Source organism: Tupaia chinensis, unplaced genomic scaffold (assembly GCF_000334495.1).
Source record: "Tupaia chinensis unplaced genomic scaffold, TupChi_1.0 Scaffold000093_1, whole genome shotgun sequence".
Classification (NCBI taxonomy): domain Eukaryota; kingdom Metazoa; phylum Chordata; class Mammalia; order Scandentia; family Tupaiidae; genus Tupaia; species Tupaia belangeri.
The window spans coordinates 11,972,216-11,988,311 of record NW_006159555.1 but is presented as its reverse complement, the minus strand read 5'-3'; the positions used below and the strand labels follow the sequence as shown (position 1 = coordinate 11,988,311).

The window sequence follows — 16,096 nt, the reverse complement described above, 5'->3', positions numbered from 1 at the left end:
CTAGGACCTCAACAGCTTCATGGAAGTCTGGGAAATGTTCATGCATAAGGTTATTGCCTTAGCTGACTTAAAACTGCCCCATACAATGTACTTACTTATCAACCCTTAGTGAAGCCTTTTAAAAAAACAAACAGGTTGAAAATGGGTTAAAGGAGGCAAATACAGCATCTGCCTTTAGAGCTATCAACTCAGGAATTCTTTCAATTATGAAATCTTGCAGAGAAATTTTTCTTTCTCAAAATCCAGGTGATAACAACATTCTTTACTCCAGATCTGGCATTTTCTCATCATCACTGTCTTGTGAATCATCATCTGCTCCATCTACTTCTGGTAAATCTTAAATCTACATCCTTATCACCACCCATGGTGTTCATCCTCTCAGAGAAATGATCAAAATTAGACATGTCTTCATCTGAATCGTCTTCCCAGTCTTTCCAATGATTCAAATCCACACTAAGCCAATTAAGCTTCGCCCTTTCTTTTGTTAACCTTGGCCATGACTGTCCAGATTCTCCTTTCTGTAAACAACATAAAATTGATCTATCTGTTCTTTTATGCTTGGAATCATTTGGATCAATACAGTGGAAAAGATCAATTTCATTTAAATGTTTAAAATGATCACTTCCTCCAAGACAACTGAATGTAAGTTTGGATTTTTCAAAATTTACATTAACATCTTTACTGTCTTCAACACAAAATTCAATGAAGACATAGTCCCTTCGATCATACCACTTTGCAGAAGCAGGCTGCATTGTGAACAGGGCAGAGGGACGGGCAAGTGGGGGGAGGGGCTCTCGGGTGGCAGCTGCTGGACAGTTGACTCCTCTCCGGTGTCCGGTCACGGCCTCTGCTCGCTCCCCTCAGGCGACGGTGGCAGCGGTGGGCTCAACCTCGATGAATAACTTTTTAAATATGCTGTTGAATATGGTTAGCAAGCATCTTGTTGAGAATTTTTGCATCTACATTCATCAGAGATATAGGTCTGTAGTTTTCCTTTTTTGTCAAATCCTTATTCGTTTTGGGAATGAGGGTAATGGAGGCTTCATAGAATTAATTTGGAATGGTTCCTTCCTTTTGGATCTCTAGAAACAGTGTGAGTAGAATGGGGGTTACCTCTTCTTTAAAAGTTTTGTAAAATTCAGCAGTGAAGCCATCAGGGCCTGGACTTTTCTTTGTTGGGAAGGTTATTTATTACTGATTCAATCTCATTGCTTTTTATAGGTCTATTCAGGCTTTTTATGTTCTCTTTGTGTCAATCTTGGTAGATTATATGTGTCCAGGAATTTTGCCACCTTTCCATCTTTTTCTTGTGTGCACTAATTGCTATGAACTTCCCTCTTATGACTGTTTAGGCAGTGTCCCATAAATCATGGAAACTTGTGTATTCATTATCATTTGTTTCCATGAATCTTTTAATTTCAGTCTTAATCTCTTCAGTAGTCATGAAGTCATTCAGAAGTAGGTTATTTAGTTTCCATATATTTGGGTATTTTCGAGGTTTTATTCCTGAGATTAATATCAAGTTTAATTCCATCATGGTCGGAAAAGATGATGGATATAGTTTCTATGCCTTTGAATCTGTAAAGGCTGGTTTTTTGCCCTATCATGTGGTCAATCTTTGAGAAAGTATCATGCGGGGCTGAAAAATACGTATATTTTGTGTTTTTTAGGTGGAAAGTTCTATATATGTCTATTAATTCCATCTCATTTATGATATAATTTAGGTCCAGAATCTTTTTGTATATTTTTGTCTCGTTGACCTGTCTAAAAGAGATAATGGGGTGCTGAGATCTTCAACAATTAGTGTGTCACGGTCTATCTCTCCTTTTAGATCTAGCAGTCTTTACATATTTGGGTGCTCCTGAGTCAAGTGCATAAATATTTATAAGCATTATATCTTCTCAGTGAATTAGTCCTTTTACTACAATATAATGCCATTCTTTGTCTCTTCGTACGGTTTTTGTCTTAAAGTCTATTTTGTCCGAAATCAGTATAGCGACTCCTACCCTTTTTCGGTTTCCACTGGTATGGAATACCTTTTTCCAGCCCTTCACTTTTAATCTATCTATGTCTTTATCCATTAGATGGGTTTCTTGTAGGCAGCAGATGAACGGTTTCTGAGTTTTAATCCATTCAGCCAGTCTGTGTCTCTTGATCACAGAATTTAATCCATTAACATTCAATGTTATTATTGATATTTCCAGACTTGTCCCTACCCTTAAGTTGGCCATGTTCTTGGTTGATTTTTGTTCTCTTACTGTGTCTGTCTGTCTTTAGTTTTCTTGATATAGTACTCCTTTCAGAACTTCTTGCTTTGTTTGTTTGTTTGTTTTTTCTTTTTTTTGGGAGATTTTTGCTATAGGACACGTGCGCTCGCCACAAAGACAGAGAGAGACAGAGAGACAGAAAGCAAGAAATCACCCCCCAGGGGGGATGGCCACGCCACAATCCCTTCTCCTCCATTCTCCTCTTGGGATCCTGGGCACGCACGTGCCAGGCGTGAGTTTAAGCCACCAGGTCTGGGACTCAAGTCGCGGTCAACTACATGGGAGTCCAGCAACATAGCCATTTTGCTAACTGCTGGTCCTTTCAGAACTTCTTGAAGAGCTGGTCTGGAGTTGATAAATTCTTTCAGGTTTTTTTACCTGAGCATGTTTTTATTTTCCCATATGAAGGATAATCTTGCTTGGTATAGTATTCTTGGTTGAAATTGTTTTTCATTTAACACTTTGAATATGTTTCCCCACGGTTTCCTTGCTTGCATTGTATCCAATGAGAGGTCTAGTGTTAGCCTGATGGGATAGCCTTTGTAAGTGATTTGATGTTTCTCTCTTGTAAATCTTAGTATTTTGTCTCTGTCTGTGGTTTTGGCCTATCTAGCTATGATGTGCCATGGAGAGGATCTTCCTGGGTTGAATCTAATTGGGATTCTTTGATTTTCTTGGGTCTGGATGTTGAGTGCTTCTCTAGACTTGGAAAGTTTTCTTCCAGAATTTCATGGAACAGATTATTAACGCCCTTATTAATTTCTTCACCTTCTGGGATACCAGTTATTCAGATGTTTAGGTGTTTCATGGTATCTATTATTTCTTATATATTTTCCTCAGTTTTCTTGGCTGTTTTCTTAGTATTTTTGATAATTTTTTCCTAGGTCAGAGGTTTAACTTCTACTCCTGCGATTTGATCTTCTGCATGGGCCTGGTCTAACCTGCTTTTAATACATTCATGGGAGGTTTTGATTTCCTGTATTACAGCCTTCATATCATATCTATCCATTCCATTTTATTCTTTTTTTTTTGGGGGGGGAGAGGTTTTTGCTATAGGGTGCATGCACTTGCCAGAAAGAGAGAGAGAGACAGAGAGACAGGAAGTATAAATCACCCTCCAGGGAGGATGGACACGATACAATCCCTTCTCCTCTCAGGATCTTGGGCATGCACACACATGCATCCAGCATGAGTTTAAGTCACCGGGTCTGGGATTCGAACCATGGTCGACTACATGGGAGTCCTGCGACATAGCCATTACGCCAACTGTTGGTCCTTCATTTGATTTTTTTTTTTTATGGTTTCCAATTCTTCTTTCATATCGTGGAAGAACTTTCTCTCTCTTGCTGCTCAACGTCTCTTTTCTCTTGCATCTCATAGAGTTTTGTTACCATAAATATTCTAATTTTTTTGACATTTCAGTAATATCAGAGGATATTATTTTCTCCACTTGGAGATGAGTTACATTGTTCTCTTGCTGGAGATTTAGTACTTGATTCTCTCGTCCTTGAGGCTCTTCTCCGATTTTTAGCCATTTGGTAATATATTCCCTTTTGGCTAATTTTTTTGGAGAAGGATTCTGTGACTTGAGCTCATGTATTTCCTTTATTGTGAAATAGTTTGGTGCTATTTTCTCTCTTCTACTGTGTCCTCCAGTGTGGGGATCACAGAAGTTTTCCTATTGGATATATGAAGGGGAGCTTCACTCTTTTTGCAACCACTGCAGTGAGGTGCAAAGAATTCTCTAAAATTCACAATGTTCAAATATTAAAAAAAAAAAAAATTAGCTACTATATTCCTAGTCTTCTTTAGGCAGTGGGTAAGGGTTGAGCAGTAAAACAGAACAGTAAGGTAAAAGAAAATGAAAGTAGAAATAGGAAGAAAAGGAAAAGAAAAAAGAAGGAATGAACTAGAACAAAAAGAGGAGGAAAAAACAGAAATCACATCATAGGTAATGAAATTGAGTTAAAAATAGAAAACCGCATGGCACACAAGCCCTGTGCGAAGGGCCAATATAATCAGAGGTGGAGGTGCCAGGACGCTTTCTGTCCTAGTTGAGGGAAGAGGAGACATACAAGCAAGAGAAAGGCACAAACGGGGCAGAAAGCTGTTTTTCTTTTTTTTTTTTTTCTTTTTTTAAAAAAAAAGAGAGAGAGAAAAAGAAGGGACAGAGAAGAACAAGAGGGAGAGAGACACTTACCTACCTGACTAGCACTGGGGTCTGGAAGGGTGGACCCTGACTAAAGGGAGCTTCACACCTGTGAAGCTGAACCCAGGGGGCCAACACAGTCAGTGGTGGAGGTGCCAGGACACTTTCTGTCCTGACTAACACTGGAGTCTGGAAGGAGGGGACCCTAGCTGTGTGTGTGTGGGGGGGCACTTCACAGCCATGAAGCTGAACCCAGGGGGCCGACACAGTCAGAGGTGGAGGTGTCTTGATGCTTTCTTGGCCTATATTCTTTTCTTATAATCAGGAATCATTCAGGTTTATCTTACCCTCTGGCCCCTAAGGTCCTCCTCAGCCCTGAATCATGGCAAGTTTATCACTCATGTTAGCTCTACTGCAGAGCTCTCTAATGAAGCTTTCTTAACCTAGCAAACTTGGTTTGGTGTGCCTTTACATGCTGCTTTCAGGGTGGAAGGATGTCAGATGCTAAATGCTAAGAACCATCTTTGAACCTTAGTCCACTGAAGGTTCCTATGCTGGTTGCTGTCACCATTAGAGAGCCACTTGGACCCTAATTGTCCTAAGAGAATCTAACAGGTTTTGGCATACACCTAAGTTTTACTTTGCCAAATGAGAAATGAGAATTTGTCTGCCTCCTTAATCTTGATTCTTAAGAGGCTGATAGGATCATCTGATTTTCTGATTTAGGATCTTCAATTGTTTGTCCTAAGATGTCAGAGGCTGAATCTAAGAGCTCAAGAAAAAGCACAATAGTAATATCAAATAATTCCCTAAAGACAGGCTTCTCCCCCATTGCCTCCACTTATAAGGCCAAGACACAAGAATAAGCATACCTGCCGGTTTGGAGTACAGAAACTGATCAAACAGAGAGAATATAGGTGGGACCTGCTTTTGTCCTTCTCTTGGAAAATTAAAACCATTTATTTCAAAGGCTAAAATTCAAATCCTGGATCCACACCCAGGAAATTAGATAGGCTACCTAACAAACCACGCTTGTCTAAGGTCTATTTTCTTAGGAAAGATAAGTTGGTCAAATAGCTTAGCAGTTAAGAGTTTAGAGATTAAAGTTAAAACTAGATTTCCTGGGTGTTTCTGAATGATTTTCCAATTCACAATCAATTGGACAGTATAGCATTTCTCAAGTCTTTGCTCTGATCATAGACATGTGCTTGGCTACATTAGTAGAGGCTGAAAAGGAATTAGATAGGATCTATCCTAGTAAAGCTAATAGGTCTGTCTTGAACAGAGTTTAGTGGAATGATCTGTAAGTGCCAAGTCCCGAGTATATATTATTGTAGCACCAAAATATTTTTCTTTAATAAAAAGAAACTCTGAATTTCTTATGTCTAGGTCTAGAAGGCAGTGAATTTTGGTTTGGGTTATTCATTTCTTTGGATAGTGATACCTAACTGAAGGCTAAACTGGGGGAAGAAGAGGACCATTAAAGATATAATGAGAAGCATTAGTTTAGAGTTTGAAAGAAGAAAAGGAGTCAGAGTAGGTGAAATTAGGTAACTACCAAGAAAATAGGCAATGAGCAGTGTCCGGGAAATGAGATGGTTGTCAGGTACGTAAGAATCAGTCAAATCTAGTCAAATCTGTTTGTTTATTTATTTATTAAATACTCAGGGTATATTTACTGGGTACCAAGTATGTGCCAAACATTGTGATAAGGACTATGACTATAAAGGAATGATAGCATTTTTTTCCCAAAAGGTAATGGTTTTTAAAAAATTATTATTTATTTAATTTTCTTTATTCATTCATTTATTTTAATTTGACCAGAGAGAGATACACAAAGACAGAGGGCAAGTAAGAAAGCAAGCCACCGGGTCTGGTATTCGAACTGCAGTTGGCCATGTGGGAGTGTCCAGCGCCTTACCTACCATGCCACCTGCTGGTTCCCCAAAAAGGTAATAGTTTTTTGAAAAAAGAGAACTAACATTTTCATGAGCATGCTTAACACCAATGGCTACCATACAAGGTGACCATTATTATTCCTGTTTTACAGATGAAAGATCTGATGATTAGAGAAGTTAAACAACCTGCCTAAAGTTTTAAGGTTGGAAAATGGCAGAGCCGTATTCAAACTCAGGTCTGTCAGACGCCAAATCTAGTTTTACTGTACTTTACTAATTCTTATTCAGGTCCAAAAGATGGAGGGTTGGGGGACCTGCTTCCATGGTCAGACCCTGAACACTGTTATTATCTAGAATCATGTTTCTCAGAAATCATAAACTGAGATCCCTTGGAGACTATAAACATATATATATATATATATATACACACACACACACACATATATATATATGTATATGTATGTATATATATGTATGTACACACACACACTTCTATACTATATATACACACATATATATACATGTAAGTATATATATGTGTGTATATATAGCTGCACATGCACGAACTAAGATCTGCATAAAAGCATTGTTTGTAGGCCAGCCTACAGCATGGTGGTTGAAGCAACTGGATCCCACATGGCTATCCATGGAGTTCAAGTAACAGACTCGTGCCTTGAAAAATATGTTGAGTACATGTGCGTGCATGCCCAAAATACCAAAAGGAGAAGGGACTGCAGCATGACCATGCTCCCTGGGGGCGGGGGGTGCTTTCTTGTATTCTTTCCCTCTCTTTCCATCTCTCTCCATCACACATATGCTCCCTCTGGCAAATTAAAAAAAAAAAAAAAAGAATTGCATTGCTAGTAGTTGTAGAAGATTGAAAACAACCTAAATGTCCATTTATAATTAACTAGCTAAATAAACTATGCTAAATCTTCAGAGGAAATACAACATAGTTTTTAAAAAAGGAAAGGAGGAAAAGCTATTATGAAATTATATTATGAAAACATCTTTAAAATGTATTGTTAAAATTCAGAATAGTGCAAAAATGTGGAAATATAAATATATATATTTGGGCCAGCAGGTAGTGTGGAGGTTGAGGCAGCTGGATCAACATGGCTGACTATGAGGTTCAAGTCCCAGACCCAGCAGTGGTGTGCATGCATGCCCAAACTCCCAAGATGAGAATGGAGGAGAAGGGCTTGCATCATGCCCATCCATGCTGGAGGTGATTTCTCACTTTCCCTCTCTCTCTGTCAAGTGCATGAGCCCTACTGCATATATATATGTATACACACACACACACACACATATATATACATTTTAAAGATGTTTTCATAATATAATTTCATAATAGTTTTTCTTCCTTTTCTTTTTTAAAAACTATATTGTATTTCCTCTGAAGATTTAGCATAGTTTATTTAGCCAGTTAATTATAAATGGACATTTAGATTGTTTTCAATCTTCTACAACTACAAGCAATGCAATTTTTCTTTTTTTTTATTTGCCAGAGGGAGCATATGTGTGATGGAGAGAAATGTACACATACATGTGTGTATATATTATACACACGTGTGCGTGTATATACTACACACGTGTGTGTATATATTATACACACATGTGTATATATTATTCACATACATGTGTGTATATACACACATATATATACACATACACATATATATTTTTTTTATGAGAAAGCATGTATGTGCATATGTGCATGTGCAAGAGAGAGACAGACAGATTGACAGAAATCCTTAACAGGCTTTTCTCACACTATGATCCATTTCCCTGAGCCCTCCAGCTAGGCAGGATCTTGGGTAAACATCCCTAGCCTCAGAATTCAAACCACAGTTGACCATGTGGCTTTCAGCAATGTAGATTAGTAGGCTACTGTCTGCTCCACCAAGCTCAACATATATCTTTTTTTTTTTTTTCAGTTTTGCTATAGGGTGTGTACATTCTCCAGAGAGAGAGAAAGTGAGAAATTACCCACCAGGGAGGATGGCCACGATGCAATCCCTTCTCCTTCAATCTCCTTGTGAGATTTTGGGCATTCACACACACTCACCTGGTGTGATAGTTCAAGTTGCTAGTCCAGGACTTGAATCATAGTCAGCCTTGGGAGATCCAGTGCCTTAATCTCCAGGCCAACTGTTACCTCCTCAACATATATCTTTTTATGAATTATTTATTCATGAATAAATAAAAAAGTGAAAAATGAACAGTCCATAGAAAATGGGCAAAGATGATTAATAGGTAGTTTCTAGAAAAAGAAATATGAAAGGCTAATTAACATAATAAGATTATCAGTCTCACTCAAAATTAAGTGAAGAAAATTAAATGTCACTTTTCACTTAAGAGCCTGGCAAGGATGAAAAAGATTGATAATAACCAGTGTGGAGGCTGGCAGGTGACATAGTGGTTAAAGGCACTGGACTCCCACATGGCCGACTGTGGTTTGACTCCTGGATCCAGTGACTTTTTTTCTCAACTTCCCTCTCTCTCTAGTCAAATTAACAATAAATAAAATAAAATAAAATAAATAATTAAAAAATATCTAGTGTGGCAAAAATATGGAAAAATGGAAGTCTCTATTATAGGTAGAAATAGAAATGAGTATACTTCTTTCTAGAACAGTTTGGCAATATGTATCACAATTGTTAATGTGTTTTCTTTCCTATGGGTCTAGCCATTTTGCTTCTAGGAAACTCTCATAGGATAGATTCACACAAATATGCCAAAATACATGTATAAAAGTGTTTGTTCAGGACCACTTATCATAGTAAAACACTGGAGTCACTTTAAAATTATAGGAGACTGGTTAAATAAAGATTTATCCATATAATAGAAAACACTGTCTCTATTAAATTGATGAGGCAATATGTATTGTCATATTAGGTCACTGGAAAAGTCATGACACATTTTTGCATAGAAAAATATGTCATGACTTTTACAGCAATCCAACAGATAGATATCTAAGTGAAGAAATAATTGTGTAATTATATTTTCATATATACAAGAAAAAGCTATATGTTTTTTTCTAGAAGTAACATATAAACCCAAAATTTGAGACTATTCTCTCCTGAGCTTAGGTGACTGGATTACTTCTGGAGTCTAAGCTTGCACTGCTTCATTCATTGTATGGAAATTTGAAAGAATATAGAATCTGTGTTGTAGGATCTATATCTACAATTAATGTCCTGCTTCTCCAACAAAGGGTAAGATTGCTGGAAAATACCAACCCTCTTCTGAACTAGCTAGAGGTATAATACTCACAGGATATCCAAAAATAGTGTTGAACGTTCTGTTGTTGGCTTGCAGATATCTCTCTTGTTCTGAAAGAGAGAGAGAGAGAGAGTGAGAGAGAGAGAGAGAGAGAGAGAGAGAGAGGTGATATGAAGGATGCTCCTCTGTAGACCAGGCTGGGATGTTGGCTGCTAGTGGAGAATTTTTTAATCAGGCTATGTTGATGGACATTCAGGTTGTTTTTATAGTTTGGCTACTGCTGCAATGAACATGGAGCACAGATATCTTTTTGAGAAACTGATTTCAGTTCTTTTCGATGTATACCTATAAATGGGATTGCTCAATCATATGGTAATTCTACTTTTAAGTTTTGAGGAACTTCCATACAGTTTCCCATAGTGGCTGCACCATTTACATTCCCACCAACAGTATAAAAGGTTTCAGTTTTTCCCCATCCTCACCAACACTCATCTTTTTTTTTTTATATATATATAGTCATCCTAAATTGTGAGAGGTGATATCTCACTGTAGTTTGGTTTGCATTTCCCTGATCATTAGTGATGTTGAGCATCTTTTCATATATTTGTTAACCATCTGTATGTCTTCTTTGGAGAAATGTCTATTCAAGTTCTCTGCTAATTTTTAAATCTTTTTTTTTCTATTAAATTTATTATATATTTTGGAAATGAACCATTATCAGATTCGCTGTTTACAAATATTTCCTCCCAACCCATAGGTTGATTGTTTTCTCTACTGTTGACTGTTTTATTTGCTATGCAGAAATCTTTTATTAACAGTTTATAAACACTTGTTTATTTTTGCTTTTGTTGGCTGTGTTTTTGGTGTCATACCAAAGAAATCATTGCCCAATCTAGTATAAAGACACTTTTACTTCTAGTAGTTTTATAGTTGCAGGTCTTTCATTTATGTCTTTAATCTATTTCAAATTTATGTATTTATTATTTTTTAGAGTTTTTTGTTTGTTTGTTTGCTATGGGACATGTGCGCTCACTGGAGAGATAGATAGAGAGACAGAAAGTGAGAAATCATCCTCAGAGGGATGACCAAGCCACAAACCCTTCTCCCCTATTCTCCTTTTGGGATTCTGGGCACACATGCACATTCGCCTAGTGTAAGTTTTAAGCTGCTGGGCCTGGAACCCAAGCTGCAGTCAACTATGTGGTAGTCCCATGACATAACTATTATGTCATCTGCTAGTCTTCCATTTTGAATTTAGTTTATATATGGTATAGCAATCTAATTTTATTCTTCTAGTTGTGGTTATTAAGTCTTAATGAATGGTTAATACCATTTATTGAAGAGAATGTCTTTTCCCCATTGTGGACTTTTGCATCTTTGTTAAAGATCAGCTGACCACATATGGACTTAATTCCAGCTTTCAATTTTATTTCACTTGTCTACATGTCTATCTTTATGCCAATGTCACACTATTTTAATTACTGTACATATAATTATGTTTATATTACTTTTAAGTATATTAATTTATAATATATTTTGAAATGAGGAAGTGTGATGTCTTTGTTTGTCTTTCTTAAATTTGTTTTGTCTATTCTGGGTTTTTCTACAGTTACATATGGACTTCGGGATTGAAATTTTTTATTTTCTGTAAGAAACACCATTGGGATTTTAATGGACATATCACTGAATCTGTAGATTACTGTGAGGAATATGGACATTTGAACAACACAATTTTTTTCAACCCACAGAAACAGGATGTCTTTCCAATTTTTGTGTGTTCTTTTTTTTTTTTTTTTTTTAAGAGAGATTTTTGCCACAGAGTGCATGTGCTTGCTAAACTCAAGAAATCACCCTTCAGGGAGGATGGCCATGCTGCAATCCCTTCTCCATTCTTACCTTGGGATCTCAGGCACAAACACACACACATGCCTGGCATGAGTTTTAAGCTACCGGATACAGGACTAGAACTGTGGTCCACTGTGTAGGAGTCCTGTGATGTAACCATTAGGCCATCTGCAGGTTCCATCTTCTTTATTCTTTTACTCAATGTTTTATAGTTCTCAGTGTACAAGTCTTTTAACCTAATTATTCTACACTTTGGTCTTACTGAAAATGGAATTTTTTTCCTTAATATGCTTTTTGGGCAGATCATTGCTGGAATATAGAAGTGCAACAAATTTTGTATGTTGACATCTTATCCTGAACTTTACTGAATTGATTGATTAGTTTTAGCAGTTTTTTGGTGGAATCATTAGGGTTTTCTCTATATAAGATCACATTATCCACAAACAGATGTAATTTTTTTTCTTTTTCCTCATCTAATTGCTCTGGATAGGACTTCCAATAGTAAGCTGAATATAAGCAAGAGGGAGGGCCAGCCTTGGAGGCACAAGTAGTAGATATCACTATATGAGGCTGGGGCCACAGAGGAGGCTCAGGTTTGGTTTCCAGACTGACTTGAACAGGTCAGGTGTGTTAGTGTGTGACTAACTGGGAGGCTGGTGCATAAAATCATGACGGGGTGAGACCTGTTTAAAAAAAAAGTCCATCCCATCTCCTTCTCTCTCTCTCTCATATGAAAAAAGAAAAAGAAACAACAGCAGTTACATTGAGTATGATGTTAGATGTGGGTTTTCACATATGGCCTTTATTACATTGAAGTACATTCTTTCTATACTTAGTTTGTTGAGAGTTGTTTAAATCATGAACAGATGTTGCTTTTTGTCAACTGTTTTATCTATATATCTATTGAGAAGATCATATGGTAATCACCCTTCATTCTGTTAATGTATATGTTGAACCATCTTTGCATTCCAGGGTTAAATCTTACTTGATAACAGTGAATGATCCTGCTAATGTGTTGTTGAATTTGGTTTACTAGTATCTTGTTTAGGATTTTTGAATTTATTTACATCTGGAATAGTGGCCCATAATTTTATTTTTTTTGTAGTGCCCTTGCCTGGCTTTGGTATCAGAATAATGCTTGCCTTATAAAATTAGTTTAAAATGATTCCTTCCTACCTTCCTCCCTCCCTCCCTCCCTCCCTTCCTTCCTTTCTTTTTACTAGGCAAAGAGTTCTATTAATCTTTGTTCTAAACTTTATTCCCAGGCTTCTTCAGCTTAATTAGCTGCAAAGAATGAACTGTGTATAAGCAAAAACTGAAAAGAGCTGCAGTGTCCAAGGGCTTAGGCTTAAAAATATTAGAGATCTAGATTTGATCATATCCATAAACAAAACAGAATTTTAAAAAGCAGTCATAATATAAAATAGCAGCTCCCAGTAACTTCGTCAAGTTTTATCCCTTTCAGAAGTTGACTCAATTCAGCTTGCCTTATTCTTGGAAGCCTCATCAAAATTCTCTACAGGATCTGAAACTTCACCATCATCATCCTCTCCAGTAGAAAGCAGTTGTTTTCCATCCACAGATTGTCTGGGCAGAGCTTCAGCCAGTCTACTTAAACTAGTCAGACTGTCTGCCCCAAGCTGGTTTAAGATGCTGGATAGCATTTCCATCAGCTGCTTTGTCTCAGCATGACATGTAATGGGGAAAGTATTTGCTGCCAGAGATGCCTGCACTTTAGGGTTGTTAAAGTGCATCACTGTTCTCTGGTTTGTAAACATATTCACCTCATCAATTCCAGAGATATTATTTACCCCTAGTGTCTTTAAGGAGAACTGAAGTTTTTTATCATCTGTTGTAGCTGTTCTATGAACCACCTTCTTTCTGCGAGCAGTTCCTTTCCCATCAATGTGTACTTGTGCCTACAGTTTTGCAAGTTTTTCCTGGTTTATGATAGTTTCTTTCATCTTGTTGGAGCAGAATAGGGGCCACACGGGGGCCTAGGGTTGGCACTCAGGAGGTCTCAGGTAGACCAGCTGAGATTAGGCGCACACACACACACACACTGGACACAAGATGGCAACTAGAACAAAATGTTTTCTTGTCTTCAATTTTTTTTTTGGAAGAATTCGAGAAGAAGAGGTATTAATTCTTCTTTACATGTTTGTTAGAATTCATAAGTGAAGCCATCTGGTGATGGACTTTTCTTTGTAGAGAAATTTTGTTTATTGACTAAATTTCTTTACTTATTGATTTGTTCACAGTTTCTATGATTTCTATTTCTTCATGATTCTGTCTGATAGGCTATGCATTTTTTATGACTTAAATATGCACACCCTCTAAAAAACATTTTGTGTTGAAATTTGGTTGCTATTGTGATGATACAAGAGAGTGGAAACTTAACACAACCCTCTCTCTCTTGCCTATGAAAGAAATAAGGAAAATAAACTTTAAAAATTAAAAAAAAAATGAAGAGGAGAGCTCATAGCTAACACATGATCTTGCCCTCTTTTTCCATTTATTTGTTTATTTATTTTTAGAGAGAGATTTTTTGCTCTAGAGTGTGTGCACCTGTCAGGAAGACAGAGAGACAGAAAGTGAGAAATCACTCTCTGGGGGAGTGGCCATGCCACAATCCCTTCTCCAAAAGCAAATATATTACCAAATGACTAGAAATCAGAGAAGATCCTTAAGGATAAGAGAATCAAATAACAGATCTCCAGCAAGGGAGCACTGAAACTTGTCTCCAAAGAGGGAAAAATTAGAGGATATAACCAAAATGTCAGAAAAAGAATTTAGAATATTTATGCTAACAAAACTCTGTGAGATGCAAGAGAAAAGAGACATTGAGCTCTAAGAGATGAGGAAGTTCTTCCACAATATAAAAGAAGAATTAGACACCATAAAAAAATAGTCAAACAGAACTGTTAGTTAAGAAGGATGTAATACAGGAAGTCAAAATGTCCCTCAAAAGTATTAAAAGCAGGTTAGACCATGCAGAAGATCAAATCTTGAAGTAGAAGGCAAAACTTCTGACCTAGAAAAAAATTATCAAAAATACCGAGAAAATAGCCAAGAAAACTGAGGAAAATATATGAGAAATAATAGATACCATGAAACACCTAAACATTTGAATAATTGGTATCCCAGAAGGTGAAGGAACTAATAAGGGCATTGATGATCTATTCCACAAAATTCTGGAAGAAAACTTTCCAAGTTTAGAGAGGCACTCAGACATCCAGACCCAAGAAATACAAAGAATCCCAAGTAGAATCAACCCAGGAAGATCCTCTCCACGGTACATCATAGCTAGATTGAACAAAACCACAAACAAAGACAAGATACTAAGATTTGCAAGAGAGAAATGTCAAATCACTTACAAAAGCTATCCCATCAGGCTAACACTGGACCTCTCACTGGATACAATGAAAGCAAGGAAGAGTGGGGAAATATATTCAAAGTGTTAAGTGAAAAACAATTTCAACCAAGAATACTATACCAAGCAAGATTATTCTTCATATGGGAAAGAAGATAAAATAGTGCTCAGATAAACAAAATCTGAAAGAATTTATCAATTCCAGACCAGCTCTTCACGCAATCATGAAAGGGGTACTATACCAAGAAAACTAAAGACAGACAGACACAATAAGAGAATAAAAAACAACCAAGAATAAGGCCAACTTAATCATAGATACAAGTCAGGAAGTATCAATAATAATGTTGAATGTTAATGGATTAAATTCTCTGATCAAGAGACACAGACTGGCTGAATGGATTAAAAATTAGAAATCGTTCATCTGCTGCCTACAAGAAACTGATGTCATGGGTAAAGATATACATAGATTAAAAGTGAAGGGCTGGAAAAAGATATCCCATGCCAGTGAAAACCAAAAAAGAGCAGGAGTCACTATATTGATTTCAGATAAAATAGGCTTTAAGACAAAAACTGTATGAAGAGACAAAGAAGAGCATTATATAGTAGTAAAAGGACTAATTCACCAAGAAGATATAACCCTTATAAATACCTATGCACTCAACTCAAGAACATCCAAATATGTAAAGGAAAGACTGCTAGATCTAAAAGGAGAGATAGACTGTAATACACTAATTGTTGGAGATCTAAACACCCCATTATCTCCTTTAAACAGGTCAATGAGATAAAAAATAAGCAATGAGATTCTAGACCTATATGATATGATAAATCAAACAGACTTGGCAGACATCTATAGAACTTTTTGCCCAAAACACACAAAATATACATATTTCTCAGCCCCACCTGAGGTACCACCATGTGGTACCATCTCAAAGACTGATCACATGATAGGGCATAAAACCAGTCTTACAGATTCAAAGGCATAGAAACTATATCTAGCATCTTTTCCGACCATGATGGAATTAAACTTGATATTAATCTCAGGAAAAACCCTAAAAAATACACAAACACATGAAAACTAAATAACCTATTTCTGAATGACTTCATGACTACTGAAGAGATTAAGACTGAAATCAAAAGATTCATAGAGACAAATGATAATGAGTTCACAAACTTCTATGATCTATGGGACACTTTAAAAGAAGTCATAAGAGGGAAGTTCATAGCAATTAGTACACAAAAGAAAAAGATGAAACTGTGGCTAAAGGACAACCTAACATCCTGTCTCAGGGAATTGGAGAAATAGCAAAAAATATCCAAAAAATGCCAGGAGAAAAGA

At 36.8% G+C, this 16,096-nt stretch overlaps 1 protein-coding gene and 2 pseudogenes across 7 annotated transcripts in view; all 3 read right to left on the bottom strand.

The window, feature by feature from the left end:
* The window catches only part of LOC102475727 (phospholipid-transporting ATPase FetA), a 156,083-nt gene that overhangs the window by 65,759 nt on the left and 74,228 nt on the right, over positions 1 to 16,096 (bottom strand). For all 7 annotated transcript variants that reach the window (XM_006143188.2, XM_006143185.2, XM_006143187.2 and 4 more), the window contains one exon: positions 9,594 to 9,652. In XM_006143188.2, the coding sequence (XP_006143250.1) occupies positions 9,594 to 9,652 (59 nt within the window). The remainder of the gene's footprint in view (positions 1 to 9,593; positions 9,653 to 16,096) is intronic.
* LOC102478076 (prostaglandin E synthase 3 pseudogene) lies at positions 285 to 776 on the bottom strand (annotated as a pseudogene).
* On the bottom strand, positions 12,866 to 13,351 carry LOC102478808 (transcription factor BTF3 pseudogene; annotated as a pseudogene).